General features: G+C 35.2%; 2 protein-coding genes and 1 long non-coding RNA gene across 6 annotated transcripts; all 3 read left to right on the top strand.

The window, feature by feature from the left end:
- The first annotated feature begins 1457 nt into the window (after positions 1-1457).
- Positions 1458-5918, top strand: LOC101215440 (tetraketide alpha-pyrone reductase 1). The gene is made up of 6 exons (XM_004139937.3): positions 1458-1787; positions 1877-2043; positions 4067-4255; positions 4675-4837; positions 4923-5115; positions 5650-5918. Exons 1-6 carry the CDS (start codon positions 1655-1657, stop codon positions 5789-5791), a joined length of 987 nt encoding a protein of 328 aa, XP_004139985.1. The 5' UTR covers positions 1458-1654; the 3' UTR covers positions 5792-5918.
- A 3207-nt stretch (positions 5919-9125) lies between these two features.
- LOC116404363 lies at positions 9126-11918 on the top strand. Its single transcript, XR_004217203.1, has 3 exons — positions 9126-10059; positions 10926-11033; positions 11252-11918. It is a non-coding gene; the product is annotated as an uncharacterized LOC116404363 (long non-coding RNA).
- A 1369-nt stretch (positions 11919-13287) lies between these two features.
- Positions 13288-18564, top strand: LOC101215595 (chloride channel protein CLC-e). Of its 4 annotated transcripts, none has more exons than XR_004217670.1 (7): positions 13288-14682; positions 14843-15275; positions 15843-16043; positions 16167-16633; positions 17057-17617; positions 17847-18033; positions 18168-18564. XR_004217670.1 is itself a non-coding variant. In XM_031887928.1 (7 exons), the coding sequence occupies exons 1-7, from the start codon at positions 14167-14169 to the stop codon at positions 18199-18201; spliced, it is 2409 nt and encodes an 802-aa protein (XP_031743788.1). In that variant the 5' UTR covers positions 13301-14166; the 3' UTR covers positions 18202-18564. The 4 variants fall into 4 exon arrangements, 3 of the variants coding, with proteins under 3 accessions (XP_031743788.1, XP_031743789.1, XP_011656899.1); XM_031887928.1 differs by having other exon boundaries at positions 13301-14682; positions 17837-18033; XM_031887929.1 differs by having other exon boundaries at positions 14449-14590; positions 17837-18033.
- The last annotated feature ends 1555 nt before the right edge of the window (positions 18565-20119 follow it).

Below are 20119 nucleotides of genomic sequence, written 5' to 3' on the forward strand. Positions count from 1 at the left end.
ATAGATATTTTATATTTGGTACACGATCTCAACCAAATAACAGTTTGAAAAAAAATAAAAGAAAAACTACAAAAGAAGAAGAGAAAAAGACAATGGAAAGAAAAAAATCACAGAAGGAGAAAAGAAAGACTATGAAAAGGAAAGGGCAAACATGAAATATTTAAAAAAATTGGCCAATTTTATGGGCCTTTTCATTTTGTTTCACGGACAGTAAATATTTTTTCGATTTGTTATATTTATAAAAATATCAAGTTTATTTTCATTTATATTTTCATAAATGCCCATTCATATCCTACAAATTTGTCACCTTTTGGTGCTTGGACGTTTGGTCCAAAAACTTGACGTATTGAAGGAGGTGACATTGATATTTTTTGTTGTTTTGAAGAGATGTATTCCTATTGAAGCTTTTTCAGTGGATTAGTCAAATGCATCTCATTCCAATAATGAAAAAAAAAAAAAAAAAACCTTTCACCTACATTGTTTGGAAATAACCCACTTTACCTATTTATTTTTTAAGGAATAATTTTCATAAATATAACAAAATAACAAAATATTTACAATCCGTTAAACAAAATTAAAAAAGCCATGATGTTTTCCTAAATTTCAGGTTTGTCCTTGAATAATGGAGACAATTTTCACGTCTTTTTCTTCTCTTCCTTGTGATTTATCCATCTCCTCTTTATATTATTAATTTCTTCATATTATTACTTGTTCTTCAGTATACAATATTATGATTATTTGTGTAAATATTTGCCAATTTCTTCCTTCTTCATTTCTCATCTTCTTTGTACAAGATTTAAATGATATTAGTACAAGATCTAAACGATAAGTTGTCTATCCCACATAACAGAGATAAACCACTATCACTAATAAATCATTTAGATTTGATACAAGATTCTTTAGACTGAGTATAAGATCGTTTAGATTTGATACATGATCGTTTAGACTAAGTAAAATGATACAAGATCGTTTAAACTAGATACAAGGATAAAATATCGTTTAGACTTGGTATAAGGGTACAATATCGTTTAAACTTGGTACAGGATCATTTAGACTTATTGAAAAATTATTTAGACTAGGTACAAGCTCGTCAAGACTAGGTACAAGATCGTTTAGACTTACTATAAGATCGTTTAGATATGCTAAGAGATCATTTAAACTAGATACAAAATTATTTTTTCACATGTGTGTGATTGAATAATTGCGATGTATTTTTGTTATTTCACTTGTGAACATGTGAGTTTTTTCTTTTTTAAAATTGTTCTATATGGTGTAAATATTTTTGCACATTGTTCTATTTTTTTTTTTTTTTGGAAAGAAACTTGTTTTTAAAACCCCTAATTTCCCAAATAACTCGTACAAGTTATTTATTTTTCATAATTTAACTACAAAAACTTATAATAAAAAAAAAGTTAAAATTGGGTTGTTAGAAAATGCATCGCCTACCTTCCATCCGCGTTAAGCTCACATGTATCAAATGGCCTACCTTCTCCTTCCCTTTCCCCACTATCTTTAAACGACCATTAATTCTAGCAAATTCTGAAGAAGAAACGATGAAGATGAACCCCTCCATTTTCAACTTCTATAAAAACCTCCGCCCCTATGCTTCATTCTACACCCAAGTCCGCCCCCATTTGTCTGAGAATCGAACGAAATGGAGCAGAACCTTGAAACCAATGGCAAAGGCAAAGTTTGCGTTACTGGAGCTTCTGGGTTTTTTGCTTCTTGGCTTGTTAAGCGATTGCTTATGTCTGGCTATCATGTCGTTGGTACTGTTAGGGATCCAGGTTTCTTTTTGTCTCTCTCTCTTGTGTTTGAATGTGCGAAAAATTTGGACATAGAAAAGTAGTTCACTGATTTATTGATTTTTGTGTAGGGAATGTGAAGAAGGTGGAGCATCTATGGAGATTGGAAGGAGCAAAGGAGAGGCTTCGACTCGTCAAGGCTGATTTGATGGAACCTGGGAGCTTTGATGATGCTGTTATGGGATGTCATGGCGTTTTCCACACTGCTTCCCCTGTCTTAGATGCTACTCATTCCAAGGTAAGAAATCTCCAATGCTTAAACTGGTAGGTTATGCATGGCTTATTGGAATAGTTCATATAGTATTTGTTTTTGTATTTGAATATATATTGTCTGCATAACTTTACTTTTGGTTAGTGGCGGATCAGATTTGAACTCAAGTTGAAACGGAAGTTGAAAAGCACAGTTACCACTAAGCTATCTACCAATATTAAATATTAATTAGTTTTCTTTATACATATTATATAAAGATGACAAAGTTGAGAGAACTTGAACTATAATTTATACTAAATACGCCCGTGGTTTTTGGTTCACTTGATAAGTTCTGTATCAATGACAAAGTTGTCATATATCTTATATCTCTTGGAAATTGTCGGACATAACCTCAAAAGATTTTCATCTTTTCATCAGTTGAATCTTAGCCAAGATGAAAGAAGACTGGGATGGTATATAAGTTTTCCCAAATCCCATGTATTATGTAATATCTAAACTTCTTCGAATTTAAAGTACTTTTAGGATTTTTAATAATTGATTTTAATATTTACGATGAATCAAATCTTCCTTAGCTGACAGACTCTTCAAACAAAAAGATTATAATATTTACAATGAATCAAATCTTTATGAGTTGGGCTGACCCAAAAGATTACCAAATACTATACATTTTGGGAAAGACAATGAATCAAATTCTACGAAACTAGGTGATTTGAGAAAAAGTACATACCATCTCTGTTTTCGTCCAGGCAGGAGATTCTACCGAGAAAACCCAAAACAACCTATAGCTTGGAGGGTAGTTAAATTTTTTATTTGAATCTCTTGGTCAATCTCGACTTGAAAGATTTGAGAAAAACTATTTCAACCTGTTTTTCCAAAAGGTTCTAATTGTGATAGATGAAAACATTTTATGGTATTTTTGACAACTGCCCTGTATCTTTCTTGTTGTTGGATGATATGAGAAAGTGTTTTTTTTTATTAACAATCCTCCTTTGATCCTCTCAAACAAAAGAACTTATTGAGCATCTCCTCAAATAGTCATTCATCTAGGTGCCTTTCAATTAATTAAAACTTGATTTTATCGAAGTTAACTTCTCTTTTTTATGATACGTCTCTTGTTCAACACATCTCAAATATGGATGAATGCATGGATTACGCTCTTCGAGCTCAAAATTGTTTGTTTGACAAATGAGGAATTCTCTAATGCATTACATTTGAGTCTAGTTCAACACTGATACCATGCTAAAATCAGTGCAATCAGTGAAATATTCAGAAATCATATGTAGGGGACGACACTATTAACAAAAAAAATTTGTAGTAAATAAGATTTGATCCAAGACCTTGAGATTTTAAAGGGGCACACAACTACTATATCAAAGACAAAATATATTAGTCATTATAACAAAGACAAAATAAATTGTAATAATAATGCATTATTTAATATATATTGTAATTTAACTCTTCAAAATTAATATTAAAACATGATATATTAGTCATTATACCAAAGACAGAATGTGAGGGGACACTTGGCCTTTGATAGATCGGCTCTTTCTTCTTTCTCGTAATTCCCGCCGAACTAGGAGTTTGAAGATAGAAGTCTAAGGCCAACTTCTCTAACTATTTACACCGATCTCAGTTCTTGCGGACAAGGCACTTCCTTATTCTTTTTTTTGAGAATATGTGCTATAATGAATGAATTCTAAGGAAAAGCTAGAGTACTAAAGAAGTTAGAGTAACTAAAGAAAATTAGCCCTATAGATTAGATTAACCCCAATGCAGTAGAGGGAGAGGCTGAAAGAAGGCGAATAGAAACTAGAATGAGTGCAATCTTCTACTATGATACCAAGTTTATTCCCTACCTAATTTGATACCGTGTCAAGTTACGACTAACTCAAAAAACCAGTTTAATCTTTTAAGACTCACATTTAAAGTTTAATCAGATTTTGAATTTTGTTTGCCATTTGAAGATCGTATACTACTTTCCATAGAAAATGGTAGTTGTGATTGAACAACTATATCATGTTTCTTCACCATATTCTTGGAATTCAAACAGGCAGAAATGCTGGAACCAGCCATTGAGGGAACTTTAAATGTGTTACATTCATGCAAGAAGAACCTATCTCTGAGGCGTGTGGTGCTCACTTCATCTTCCTCAACTGTTCGAGTAAGAGAAGATTTTGACCCCAAAATACCATTGGATGAGTCATCCTGGACCTCCGTTCAACTGTGCGAGAGACTTAAGGTACCTTCATATATAGTTCCGTTCGAATATAATTCATCCTTCCAATAAGATTTCTTTTATTAAACTACGTTTGATCATTAATAATTTTCTTGACTTCTTATCTATTTTGTGATTTTGAAGTTTAACCATGATATAAATAAAAAATTCTAATAAAAACCGAAAACAAAACAAATGTATAATAAGTAAGGTCGTAGGTTGTCTTGTGAGAGTAGTCAAATTGTGTACAAGTTGGTCTAGACACTTACGAAAATTGAAAAGAAAATCTCCTTATTTACTCCAACATATCCTGACTGCTATTAGCCATCATTTTGAATTTTATAGCCTATATGGATTGAAAGATGGCGTAAGTTGAGGACTGATTTCTTAATGCATTTCTCATTTTTTTACGAAAAAACCTTGTGTGCGACCTCAAACAAAAGCTGTGGTATGCTCTTGCAAAAACTCTAGCAGAAAAGGCAGCGTGGGAATTTTGCAACGAAAATGGAATGGATTTAGTAACTGTGCTGCCTTCAATGATCATCGGGCCTAGTTTGTCGCGGGATTTATGTTATACAGCATCCAGTGTGCTTGGCCTTCTTAGAGGTGTGTGAAACTTCAATGGCTTTCTATTTCACAGTTTTAGTTTTCAGAAAGCATATAAACTGAGTCGTTTTATGAAACAACGCAGGGGAGACTGAGCCTTTCCAATCACTTGGAAGGGTAGGATATATTCACATTGATGATGTTGCCCTCTCACACATCCTTGCTTTTGAGAATAAAGATGCTCAAGGCAGATACATTTGCTCCTCAATTGTGCTGGAAATCGATGACTTGGCATCACGATTATCGTCTCGCTATCCGTTGTTCCCTATTTCAAAAAGGTATACTCAAATCTTCTTAACCATCAAACTTTTCTTTTACATAAGAAATTGACTTTCATTATGATGGGAAGAAACAGAAGTTTCCATTTATATCTCAAGCTTAATTTTGAAAGACTTGGAACTTAAACAACAATATTTGAAAATTAAACTTTATAAACTCCACCTCACCCTATAATAGACATTCTTTTGATTTGTTTTGTTACTTTCTGAGACAATTTTCAAATTTTTTGATTTGTTATCAACCTTTTACCAATATAGAATTGAATAAAACTTATATAGATGGGAGTCCATACCAACTTATTTTTCAAAAACAAACAACCAAATGGTCATACAAAGGCCATAAAATTTAGTCTTTGTTTCATGAATTTAGATAATAATTCAAATATATGAAAAACCATTATAAAGAATGACAAGAGAACTAAAATAACTTTTCAAAAACCAAACGATTATTAAGCGGCCTGGGTCATTAGTTTTTGTAGTAAATGTGATGTTGAAAATAGTGTAAAGACTAAGGTTGAAGATCTCATTTTTCAGGTTTGAGGCATCAAACAGACCATATTATGATTACAACATGTCAAAGATTGAGAAATTGGGAATGAAGTTGAAGTGTGTGGAAGAGATGTTTGATGACTGCATTGCTTCTCTCTTAGAGCAAGGCCATCTTTCTTCACCTTAATTTATATAGATACCTTACCATACAGCTCTCTCTTACTTCAAAGTTCATATTTCAATCTCTCTATGTTTGAAGTAACTATATACACAATAAGGTTCATATATCATATCCACTATTTCCTATCCTCACATTTATCCTTCTCTCTTGAAATAATTAATTTATCAATGTCCATTCCAAGTTAGTCATATGCGAACAAATTGTTGGGTAGAAATTTTTAATCTTTCAAACATGTTTAGCTATGATTTTGAAATGGTCAATTGTGATAGTTTTTTTTTAATGTTAGCAATACTTTTTTTAACGTGTTTTTAATTCTAGTTAGTTAGATTCAAGATATAGGTACTTCCAAATGTGATAAAAGTGATTTTAATTATTTCAAAATTACTCAAAACGTAAACAAGAAAAAAATTATTTAGAGAATTAGATCGAATATTTGTTAATATTAATATCAAAGTAACTAAACATTGAATAAATTGAGCTAAACACATCAACACAACACAAGTCATATGTATAAAAAAATGTTTAAGATGAACACTGTGTTTGATAAAATTTTCCCAAGTGTTTTAATATACTTTGGTTTGTTATAGGTTAAAAGTAGGGGTTATAAAAAACAATCCATGGCCCAAAAATCCAACCAACTCAACTTGTACGATTTGGATTAGGTTATTAATTGATTTGTGTTGGATTGAGTTAAAAAAATTGATAATCTTATGAGTTGGACTGGTTCATCAAAACAACTTGAACCAACCCAAAACTTGTTATTAATTTTAAGAAAAATGTTTCTACTACTTATCATACTATTATATATACATATATTTATTAGACATTTTAAAAAATAATAAAATAAATTAAAATATTTACAAGCTATAGCAAAAATTTAGATTATATTAATGTTAGTCATTGATAGATTTCTATCACTGTCGCATATCAGTGACAGTGACTATTAGTGATAGAATTTTGCTATAGCAAAATTTTGCTATTGTTCGCACAAGATTTTTAGAGAAATTTAATTTATGGAGTTGAACTTGAGTTGTTGTATTTTTATTGATTTGATGTGATGTGGTCCAATCTCTAGAATTTGATTATATGATTCTCTCTCGATTGAATGCTTACGTTTGATTTGAGGAAGTCGAACATGTGATGTTCTTGAAGTTAGAGTTTTGGAAGAAAGCTTGCATCTTCAAATGAGCATCAATCTTCGAAGGCGATCAACTTTAGTAGTTAGGGAGTCTTCTAGTTGATCGCCTTCTAGCTCTTTGGAGAATTTTCTCTAGACCTCTAGAGTAAAATATTTCCAACCCTTACAAATAAGGAGAATTCTTCTATTTATATAGTTCTCTGGTGAACTTTATGGGTTTGAGCCTGGTTGGTCCATAGACCAGACTTATGGGTTCAACCACATAGATTTGTGTCATATTTAGTATTTGGGTTCAATTAAGCTTACTTTTGACACAATTGAACTTAACCCAAATAATATTTAATTGAACCAAAATAATTAACTTCATCCAACAATTATGATGAAAACATGTGACATTATCAGAATTAGCTAATTTATGTTTTTAGTTTTAATTTGGTACACATGTCAATTTTTTAATTAGTCTCAAATCCAATTATTTATATTTTTCATCATTAATTTAGTAAATGATGTGAAATTTGTGGTTGTAAATATTTTGCAACGTGTTCCTTGACTTAAGCGTCGCAGATGAACATAAGGACAAGACCTATCTAGCGGCATTTCTCTCTTGTTGCCATGTGTGTTTGTGTTCCCTGATAAGCAACTTTTCCTTCGTTCGAAAGTCTTTAAGGTTGCTAGCCCCATGGCAAAAAGTTGCACCCTTAGTCTTGTTATCCCTGTTTTAGCCAATATTTATAGCGGCCTATGCTAGGTTCATGATTCTACTTCATCACTTGGTCATTCCAACTTCGCTCGACCGCTCCATTTTGTTGAGGAGTGTGGGCGTATGAGTTTTGGTAAACAATCTCCTTAGAGGCTAGAAATTCACTAAGTTCATGGTTTTGAAATTCTTGGCCATTATCACTCCGAAGAATAGTCATTTTTTGATGGAATTAGATTTCAATGGTGTGATAGAAGTTTTGAACAATAGAGAAAACCTTCGATTTATTGGTGATAAGGTAGATCCAGGTAAGATGAGTATGATTATCAATGAAAGTTTCAAACCATCGCTTCCTAGATGAGGTGGTGACCTTGGAGGGACCCCAAACATCACTATGGATAAGGGTAAACGGTTGTGTGAGTTTATATGGTTGTAAGGGAAAAGAAACCCAATGTTGTTTTTTCCGAATGCACACATCACAAGATAACGAGGAAACATCGATTTTAGGAAAAAGATGGGAAAACAAATATTTCATATAAGTAAATTTCAGGTGACCCAACCGAAAATGCCATAACACAAATTCATGTTCAGAAGTGCTAAAATAGGAAGATAGTAAACCAGTCCTAGAGATACTACTACCAAATGATCATCAAGGATGTAAAGTCCCCTGTTATGTCGAGCAGTGCCAATCGTCCTCCCCGAGCTCAAGTCCTAAAAACAGAAAAATTCAGGTAAGAAAGTAGCTTTACAATGCAGCTCACGGATGATCTTACTGATAGATAACAAATTGTAAGAAAGCTTAGGCACGTGAAGAACATTCTAGAGAGAGAAACTGTCAAAGAGAACTATTTTTTCTTTGCCAAAAATCGAGGCTAAAGAACCATCTGCTATCTTGATTTTCTCATTACTAGCACAGGGTGTATAAGAGACAAAGTGTTCCAAAGAACCTGTCAAATGATCTGTGGCCTTCGAGTCCAAAATCCAGGGATTCTTCCCATCAATACTAATAAGACCGAGGGACTAAGGCATACCTGACTGAGCAATGGCGCCTAGGGTAGAAGGGTCGGTCTGGCTAGTAGTAGGGCCAGTTGACTAAGAGGTATTACCAATCTCTCTAACATCTGTATGCATTTCGATTTACCTCTTGGGGGTCGACCGTGGAGTTTCCAATACTAATCCCTGGTGTGTCATTGTTTCTTGTAGTGCTCACATACGAAGATTGCTTTTCCACTATTCTTCTCATTATCGTGGGTCAAGAATCAAGCACCAAGGGCAACAAAGTTATTATATAATTCCAAGGTACATTAGGGAGCGAAATTACCAGGTTTTTTTAATACATCGGTAGATCGATCGATTTAGAGGATGCATGTAACGCCCCAAACTTGAAGGTAAATTATTTTGAGAGAAAGAAGATGTGAAATGTATTAATATAATTAAATATATATATGTATTTAATTATATTTTATTAATATATTTATTTTACATTTTTATTTAAATAAAAGAAAAGAAAAAGAAAACTTTTTTTTCTTTTTCTTCTTCCTCCCGTGCGTCGCCGACTGTCCCTCTCTTCTCCTTCCGTTCGCAGCAACCGCCGCCGGCCGTCTCCATTCCTCTTCTCCTTCCGTTCGTGCGCAGCCGCAGCCCAGCCGCCGATCCTTTCTCCTCCGTTTTCTTCCCGCCGCAGCCCAGCCGCCCCATCCGTTCGCACAGCAACCGCCGCCGGCCATCTCCATCTTCTCTTCTCCTCTCCGTTCCGTCCAAACCCAGCCGGACGTCGCTGCAACCATCGGCCAGTTCGCGAGGCAGCCGTACGCGTCACCTTGCGGCCGCCGTACGCGTCACCTTGCGACCGCCGTCCAGATCTGTACCGCAAGACCTTCCGCCGCTGCAGCCGTTGCTCTTCCGCCGCTGCCCAGCCGTCTCAGCCGGTTCTGTCTCCGTCGAAGCCAAGGCCGCGCCGCGTGAACCAGTAACCGCCACGCTCCCCGCTCACAACTGCCGCTCCACCTGCTATCGACGTCGGCCGACTAGTTGCTGTAACCGTTCAGATTTGCTGTAACCGTTCAGAATTGCTGTAACCATTCAGATTCACGGTCTGTTCGCAACGGTCTCCATCCGTGAAGCCCAGCCGCCACGTCTCATTTGGCCGACCGCTGACCGACCCACACTTAGGATTTTGCCGCGAGTTCGACAGTCGTGCGTTGAGGTGTTGGGAGTAACATTAGGCTCCCTTACATTCACAACAAGATTGTGAATTGTTGAAGGTTCAGTTCGCCATTATATCAGGGAGTTGAAACCTACGTTGAGGAAAATAAGTGGGATATGTATCGTGAAAGTAATTGAATTTTGTGTTGTCATGCTTAGGATTGTTTCGAGGACGTTAGTGATTAAGGAGCGTTTCGAGGACGTTAGTGATTAAGGAGCTTCCCTAACTTTGAGGTAAGGGATTTTCTACTGGACTCACTTATGATTGTGAATTGTATGTCTGTATGATTATCTCTGACTGAGTAAAGATGATGAGATGATATATATATATACACGTATGGATGTAGATTCGGTGTTGAATGTATATTGTGGATTGACTGAAAATATATATATGCATATGAATTGAAGTAGACTTAATGTTGAATGCATATTGTGATTGTCATGGAATATATATATGTGTGTGTGGATGTGGACAGGACGAAAATTGTAGATTGTGCTTGTATGAGATGCAGATGCGATCTTGTGATTGTCGTTTAGATTGGGTGTACGTTACGCTAAAGTATGACTGTGTGCTGGTGATCTGAGGGGTGTATTGACTGTATAGTTTGATTGACTGACGTATTAGTATATTATTCACAGACATATGACTAAAGTGAGATAAGTTGAGAGAAAGAACTCTATGTTTTGAAGTAACTGAAAGATGGATTGAATGGAATGAGGGGATAAATTGTTAGATTGTATTGGGATGTTTACCTTGTAGGTGTCCCACGGGATCACCAATTTATTTTGCACCTTCGGGAGCATTTGACTGATATGTGTTTCTGCAGAACACTAGACTGATATGTACGTCCCTCGGGGCGTTAGACTGATATGTACGTCCCTCGGGGCGTTAGACTGATATGTACGTCCCTCGGGGCGTTAGACTGATATGTACGTCCCTCGGGGCGTTAGACTGAGATGTGTATCCTACGGGATCACAAGACTGCGACTGTACAGGGTGTCCCAATAGAACTTTAACAATTTATTTTCCCCTGACGAGACCAGTAGAGGGTTTCTTACTGAGTATTGTTATACTCACCCTTCTTATGTTTAATTTTCAGGCAAAGGAAATAAAGGTGGCAAACCGGCGAGGGGCAGGAAGGAAGCGTGATTGCCATAGGAAATGTGTCATTTTGCTTCCGCTTATGGTTTCTTTTGAAGCTTAAGATGTACTAAAAACTTAGTTTACAAACTTTTATTTGTAAATAGTGTTATTTTTAAGTTTTCTTGAATATTTGAAAATCAAGCCTGACATAAATTGTTTTTAAATTGACTTACGTTTCATTTTGTATCAACCAAAGTCTTTTGTTAAAAATTAATGACCTCGACTTACCTATAAAAGTTGGGTCGTTACAATGCACTGACTTCAAAAACAACTCTGATATAGGTTTGGTTAATCGCGGGACCACAAACATATGGTTGTCCAAAACTGGAGGGTGCCAATGACTTGCTCACTTCAATCCCCGATCTGTTATGGAGTTGGTCAGCCCCATTCCCACAGAAGAAAGGTTTCCGTAAAGGTTCGACAGACTGATTTGCATTGCTGTACAAATTTGACAGTTTTGTAGGTTGTTGTTTGGCGACAATAGGTGGCGCTTGCGGCTGTCGATGACCGAAAGGGTGAAACGGTTGGATAGGGGATGGCGCATAGAGGCAGATGAGATGGACAGCGAGATGAACAGACGGCTGTGCGTGGGCCCACGCGCCCAACAGAAGCGGCACATGTGGTGGTTTTTGGCCGAAATATTGGATGGATGGCGACGAGGGTTGGCCCACTGTGTAGATCAGCACCTTTTGAATCTGGTGGAGTAGTTTTTCTATAGTGGTGTCCACGATGGCGGTGGCGGTAATGTTTGTTTTGTTTAGGGTGTTTCCTAAATTTTTTTCTAGGGGTTCGTTGTTGTTTGCTATGATACCATATTGAAAATAATAAACACAAAACCAAGGTTTACGTGGAAACCCAAAAATCAGAAGAAAAACCACGATGTTTTAAGTTTTATTATTTTTCTGATAATAATAATGGTACAAATGAGGGAACTTAAATAGGGTGTAAAGAGCAAAGAAGAAAAGGAAAAGAAATATTTATGGTAAGTTTTCCATAAGTATTTTTTTCTATATACACAAATTCTAACAAATCTTAATACAACCCACAACAAGTTACAAATTATCAGCATTTGCTGACTCTAAGTGCGCATCATGTTTAGACGCTAGACATTCAACTACATGTTTTTGCATATTCTCAGAAGATTCTTTAATATCTTGGAAATCCAAGAAGCAATCCATTATTTCTCAATCTTCAGCTGAAGCTGAATATAGAGTATTGACATTAGCATCACGTGACTTAGTACCACTATCCTCTCTAATGCATGACTTGAAGTTGGCAGCTTCTGCTTCTGCTTTATTATTCCGTCACAACCAAACAATGGCTTACATTGCTTCAAATCCAACATTTCACGAGTAGATGAAACATATAAAACTAGAATGCCATTTTATTCGAGGAAAGATCAATAATGGTTTTTTTAAAGCTACTTTCCATCAGTTCACATCTACAACTGGTCGATATGTTTACTAAACCTCTTTCTTTTGCAATTTTATTCTCTTTGACCAAGATGGGTATTTTTAATATTTTCCCCCATCTCAAGGGGGAGTATTAGATATGTTATGGATAGTTTCACCCATTCATACTAGGCCACATGTCAATTTGTTAGTTATGCTATTTATCTCTTCTCCGGTTGATATTGTATAAATTCTCTTGAGGAAGCTTTTGAATAAACATAGATGAGAAATATTTTTATCAAACTTATGTAAAAGACATAATGAACATCTATTTAATAATATTAATTATGATAATATACACACATATATGAAAAAGAAAAAAAAATTATTAAAGAGTTTGTAATGAAAGGAGAATATGTTATTTATCAAAGATGATTTTCACCAAAGTTTGTATTTGTAAGTCGTTGTCGGAGGCAGAAGTTGGTTGCATAAAGGTGGTTGCAATTCATATTGTCGGAGTCTGGAATTCATATTGCGAGCGTGGTCATCAAATTGATTCTCGTTGGAGTTTGTTATCAGAGATTATTATTGAAGCAAAAAATTGGTCAGTTGAGTTGGTCAAGCAAAAATGGTTGTCGAACCCCAAAATCGGTCATTAGGGTCGTAAGTGTGAAAGTAATCGTCAAAGTTGGTTCTTAGAGTGTGGCAATGACAATCATCAATGATGGTTGATGGTTAAACCCACTAGAAACATTAGAAAGAATAGAGAGTTGAGTTGAATTGGTATAATATACTAACTGAACTCCACCAATATATAAAGTTTGTGGGCCAACAATGAGTTGTTATATTAGACCAACTCAACTCATCTTGTATTGGTGTACCAAACATCCCTTATGCAGTTATTTATGATGATATATGGAAAGATATTCGGAGAGATTGTACCATATACTTGGTATGGTAGAAATCTTGAAGATCTAGCTAAAGATTGGTTGGGAAATTAAGTTTATTTTAGAAGAGAAAGGTTAATCGGAGGAATATTGACCTGAAGTCTCCTTGTCCTTAGATACCTTATCATGAAATGGTATATTGTTAGTGAATGGGCAGTCGGTCACTCACAGCCACCATATCTCCTATTAAAAATGTCGACGCCTCGCACCCTATAATCGCCCAGTGGCACACAATAATCAATCACACCCTTTCGTTCCTCTTTCTGTTTCTTTGGGGGGTGTTATCCTTTGAAAGCAACTCCGTTATTTATTGCCCAATGGGGACTTTATCCTCAACTGTCATCCCTTCTGCACATCACCTGTTCGATCAAAGTCCTCATACAGCTTTCGGGTCTCTACTTTCACCCTGAAATCCCGAAACGGTTTCTGGGTATTCATATTTCGGTTGAAAGGTTCTGAATTGTACAAAATTCCCATTTTTTGAAACTTCTGCTTCTTCTTCTGTTTACTTCACCTACATCAAAGTACCTGTTTTACTCTACGTTTCATATTTTCCATGTACTTTTTTTTAGGCAATATTGTCCATATACTTGAATCATCCAGCTATGGCCTTTGCTTCCTGAATCTTTTTTCACCTCTAAATTTATTTGATTCATTGTCGTACTTCTTATCAATATTTTTAAAAATCCAAGCAGTTTTGAAAACTAATAAATGGAAAAGCAACTCCTCTTCAAAAGCCATGGAACTGTAGTTGGTGGCTCGCTCTGTCTCAAACTTATTCACCCAAGTTCGTCTGGATAGAGTTATATTTGATCTTCGTGGTACATTCACACATAGTTAGCCGAAGAACTATATGTGAATGATCATATCGATAATGGGAGCTTTCGATTCCATGGGATTAAAGCTTAACAATGCCCCTCATTACCCTTGTCTTTCCTCTCTCCCTTCTGCTTTTTTCTGCTCCAATTTCTCAACTCTAAACTTCTCTTCCTCAATTTCTGGTTTACATGATCTCAGTATTCCCATCTCTAATGGACTTGAAAATTGTGCAGTGGGTAATAGGAGTTATGACAGTTTATTGGGTCTTCATTTCTCTCTTCGCCCAAAACGAACTGCGTCATGTTTTAGGCCAATTTCTGCCCTGCCTGGAAGTGGAGAATCTGAATCTCCCATTTCTGTTAGCAGCAATGCCGGATTTAGTATAAAACAGAGTGAACAAGAAGAATATGATGATGATGATGCTGAAGAAGAAGAAGAAGAAGAAGAAGAAGAAGAAGAAGAAGGTATTCCCTTTGGAACTGGGAGTTCAACAATAATATCGTCGTGTTTCGTTGGTCTTCTTACGGGCATTGGTGTTGTGCTCTTCAATAACGCAGTACTTCGTATACCCCAACTTTCTTCTATTTCTCTGATTCTTTTTTAAACTTGGCAGTAGTAGCACATAATTAACAAGGAAATCTGAAAATATTCCTCTGCTGATTGTCTTAACAATTTCAGTATTTAGTAATTTTTTGTGGTTTTTTGAACGATTGAAGGTGCACGAGATACGTGATTTTTCCTGGGATGGAATTCCTAATAGAGGGGCATCTTGGTTAAGAGAAATGCCCATTGAAGATATATGGAAACGAGTTATCCTGGTTCCTGCATCTGGGGGATTTCTTGTTAGCTTCTTGAATCTGCTTAGAGATGCTACAGATGTAAAAGTGGACCAACCTCAAGGAGATGATCCTTCCACAAAATTTGGAGTCCCAATTTCCATTTCTAACAAGTTAAAGGCTGCATTGCAGCCTTTCCTAAAGGCCATTGCTGCTTCTGTAACCCTTGGTACTGGTAACTCTTTGGGGCCAGAAGGTCCTAGCGTCGACATTGGTACTTCTGTTGGCAAGGGTATTTCTACTGTGTTTGAGATGAATTCTAGAACAAAGCTTTCTCTGATAGCTGCTGGATCAGCAGCTGGAATCTCATCTGGTTGGTCTCTCTGTTATATGCTTGTTGTTTGTTGATTGATGATGGATATAAAGTATTTTCTGCAATATAGTATGCCTTCGCTACATTATAGGCTAAGAATGTGATAAACCACCCATATTATATTAGTACAGTAGGATAGGAAATAAGAAATAACACGTGTGAGTGAAGGGAAGGGTAGCAATATAAATAAGTTTGTAAAGGGCGGGAGATGGAGTTTTTAGTTTCTGAGTTTCAGAATCTATTCTGTTATTCCTTGAGAGAGAGGGAAACAGGAGATTGTTTTTCTGTTATTTCTTTCAATAATATCAGATTACTATTTCTATCCGCGGATTCCATCAGAATGTTATTAATCATAAAATTTAACAACTGGCCTGGTAGGCATTTCTTTCTATAACATGTTTAGTGCCAGTGGCTGTGATAGAACAATCAAACATTTGTTCTTTTTTACTCTGTGTTTCAAAGTAAATTTGTCCACATGTTGGTCTTCTTATGCTGTCTTATTTAGTAGACGATGGCAAGGACCTCTTTTCTATTTCCTCCATTGAAGCTATTTTTCTATTTTGTCAGGGTTTAATGCTGCAGTTGCCGGTTGTTTTTTTGCTATTGAATCAGTCTTGTGGCCATCTCCTGCTGATTCAACCTTTTCTCTCACAAACACCACTTCAATGGTTATTCTAAGTGCTGTTATAGCTTCTGTAGTTTCACAAGTTGGTCTGGGAGTGGAACCAGCATTCAAGGTCCCAGTTTATGATTTTCGCTCGCCAAGTGGTAGTAAACTAATATTTTCAGCTTGGAAGTTAATTTTGTCACAAAAAATGAATGATCAATCTTTCCATTTTAGAGTTTATAGTTGACAAGAAGGACTTTAAGAGCTATTTAACTCATTTTCAGAGCTTCCACTATATCTCTTGTTGGGTGTCCTCTGCGGCTTGGTTTCATTGAGCTTTTCTAAATGCACATCTTACCTGCTTGCAACCGTCGACAAATTTCACAAGGAATTTGGTGCACCGAGAGCTATGTTTCCGATTCTAGGTGGCTTCACTATTGGGCTGATAGCCTTGGCATATCCTGAAATTCTATATTGGGGTTTTGAGAATGTTGATCTTTTGTTGGAATCTCGGCCATTTGTGAAACCCCTTTCAGCTGAATTATTGGCTCAGCTTGTTGTCATCAAGATTTTGGCCACCTCTTTGTGCAGAGCATCTGGACTAGTGGGAGGGTATTATGCACCATCCCTGTTTATTGGCGCTGCAACTGGAATGGCATATGGGAAATTCATTGGCATTGCACTTTCTGAGCCCAACTCTGTACTTGACTTCTCCATTTTCGAAGTGGCGTCACCTCAAGCTTATGGATTGGTACTGTTCTATATCATTGTATTCCTTAAATCTACAGTTTTGTAGTAATTTTTGTGGGACAAGTACTACACATATACCTTGCATTGACTTGGTTCTTTTACTGAGGTTAGAAACTTACAGAAAACACGTCAACTAGACAAGAGCTCCTTTTACAGAGTAATATTGTGCCATTTTAGTTGTTTTCTAATTTTCTTCAGTAATAACCAAGAAATGGCGGCCTAGGTACTTGTGTTTGATATTTGAGATGTAACGTAACCCAACCAATGGCATTATTATTTTTTTGAGAGAACTAATTGCATTAATTTACTCGTTTGGTATATATCTACTTATATTCCTAGATTAAGAACTGTTTAGTTTGTGAGTGTTCGTCTGTATAGTCCTTCCACCAATGAGTATTTACAAAATAAAGTGGTTTAATTGCAGGTTGGAATGGCTGCTACTCTTGCTGGGGTTTGTCAGGTGCCTCTTACTGCTGTTTTGTTGCTTTTTGAGTTAACACAGGACTACCGAATTGTTCTTCCTTTACTCGGGGCCGTGGGAGTTTCATCGTGGATAACTTCTGGGCAGAAAAGGAAAAGAAGTTCCCAGCAAACAAAGAAGCTTTCACCAGGAAAAAGTCCTAGTACTCAGCAATCTACAGCATATGATAGTAATGCAAACAACCAATCTTCTAATTATGCAGAGGATGGACAGACAAATTACCCAAATGATCTCTGTGAAATTGAAAGTTCGCTTTGTGCATATGAATCTGATAGCGAAACTGTAGAGTTGGAAAGGAAAATCTCCGTGTCTGAAGCCATGACAACGAAATACATAACCATCTTGATGGGAACTTGCCTCGTAGAAGCAGTAAATCTAATGCTTGCAGAGAAGCAGTCCTGTGCATTGATCGTCGATGAAGGGAATATCTTGATTGGCATATTAGAGCTTGAAGACATCCAAAAGTTGAGCAAAAATGCTAAATCAAGAAATGAACAACTAAAGGTGATATACTATTTCATTTGACACCGACAGTCTATATCTTTAGCCATTTCAAGCCTAAGAATAACTGATCCCAAAGGGGTTCATCAAGTCCAAAACTATCAGAATGAATCCTTTGTCCCAATTTGAACCTCACTTACAGAATACAAGAGATATATTTTTATTTCTTTGACTAATCGATTCTGCAAACATCCAAACTTGATAACTTAATTTGTTGGACAGGATTTTGTAGTTTCTGAGATTTGCTCCCTGGATGAAAAAATGTGTCGAGTACCGTGGACGGCAACTCCGAGTATGGATATTCTTACTGCTAAAATGATTATGAAGAATCTTGGTGTGACCCAAGTTCCAGTGGTGAGAGATCAGATGGGCTACGTTGTGGGTGTTTTAGACTGGGAATGCATTGATCTCACTTGCAGGTATGTTCCAAATTCTAAAGGTTGGATAATACATCTCACACCAAATTAAAAGTAGAGTTGGTAGTGAAACTTAATTCACAAATTTGGAAGTTTCTTTATTAACGATATTCCACCATGTTTCTGTGTCGAAGCAGAATTCTTGCAACAAGAGAATCCCTGGGCCGATGATGATTTCTACTGCTAAAACTATGGAGTTTAGAGCAAACACAAGTGGAGAATGATACAGTACATAGAGAATACAAATTACAATACAACTTCTAGTTGAATCCTTCTTTATTTCTTTGGAAGCAAAGGCAAACCACACCACACTTAACACAGGTTTGTGAAATGGGTTAGGTGAGTTGAGGCTCTAGGTCCACTACTACTTTTGCAGCTCAGACAGTAGCTCAATCACACAATGTCATGTGCAACGTCATCGTTTCCTCCCTCTTTTACACATTTAGAAAAACTAGAAACTGTTAATGAATGTGCACCCTAAAAGTTATATATATTATTTAAATGCTAATATACACCATTTTTTTCCTTTTTAAATAAGTCAAGTAATTTGAATCTTCATTGAGAAAAAATATTACCATTTCTATATTTTGCAAACTTTTATATGTATTTAAAAAAAGAGATAACTCTGCAAAATAACATGCATAAAAAATAATTTGATTTTTTAGTAAAATTGGATAAGATAGATATTTTTTTTTAAATAATTTTTCAACCGATTTTATCTCTTGATAGACTGAATATTGTTTTTTAGTTCCAATGTATTTGTGAATCGTAAAACAATAGAATATAACATGAAATTATTATTACAGTGTATTTTCATATCATTTAATTTTATAATAATATTAAATAAATATTTATTTTATCCATTGATCTTATTTAACGAAACTATGCTAGATTTATGTCTTAAATTGATATCAGATTATCCTATTTATACATTCAAACCAAATTCTTAACAATTTATTTTTATTAATATATATAATAATACATATTTAATTCACACCAATAAATCATTAATAATGCTATTCCCTTCATGGTAGGTTTCGTTCAAATATTTCAAAATATGAATTTAAAATAATATATTTTACCTAAAATTATGCATTTTATATAATAACAAATTCATATAAATATTGTATCTTCTTTATTCTTAAGCATTATTTTGTGAAATAAATATTAATGTAGTTGCAGTGCAATCCTTTAATGGGAATAAGATGATAAAACTTTCATTAAACTAACTATGCACGCCTTAAATCCATTAGAGAATATGAAAATAATTTTTTAATGTAATTATCATTAAATGAGTTATATTGTACATAGATATTATTTACTATCATTTAAAAATTGATTTTAAATTTTGATTTAAAACCACAAAAACACTAAAAATATTAATCAAATGACAATATCCCAAAAAAGGTGTGAGAGTAATATGATTTTTATTTGAAATTATTTAATTGTACCAATATCCCAACATAGTTTTTTAATCCGACTTTTATTTTGGGTACAAAAGTATTCAAATGAATTTGTTTTCATTTTTGGAATTCTTTCACGGCAGTTGTCCACTTTATTGTTCGCATTTATCATATGTCTATTTTGGAATTCTTTTACCTTTATCGCCTACCGTTTCTTATAATGGCAATGCAACGTGTGAAGATTTTTTTTTTTATGGTAGATGGATAGAATCTTCTCGATATATTAACTACCGTGTGGTTGATGTATTTGTTCCATGCTCAACTTCATTTCAAGAATTCTTACAGTGCATTCAAGATAAAAAATTTACATCCTTACATATTTATGTGTGTCACATTACTCTTTATTGGGATGGATGCAATAGTTCGAACTTTATTCGAATTGTTGAAGACAAAGATGTGTATTGGCTTATGTTGATTATGTCGAAACTCCCTGACAATGATTTTGTTTTGGTTGTTGATTCTGCACCTGCTGGGTTGGTTGAAAATACACCGTATTTCAATAATGAAGTAAATACATAGCAACCTATAAACAATGTATCATAGATTATTGATGTTGATTCATTTGATTCACCAAATGATGCAATATCTATTAAGGTCGGAGTAAAGTTCAGAACTAAGTCAATACT

This window comes from Cucumis sativus, chromosome 6 (assembly GCF_000004075.3).
Source record: "Cucumis sativus cultivar 9930 chromosome 6, Cucumber_9930_V3, whole genome shotgun sequence".
NCBI classification, from domain to species: domain Eukaryota; kingdom Viridiplantae; phylum Streptophyta; class Magnoliopsida; order Cucurbitales; family Cucurbitaceae; genus Cucumis; species Cucumis sativus.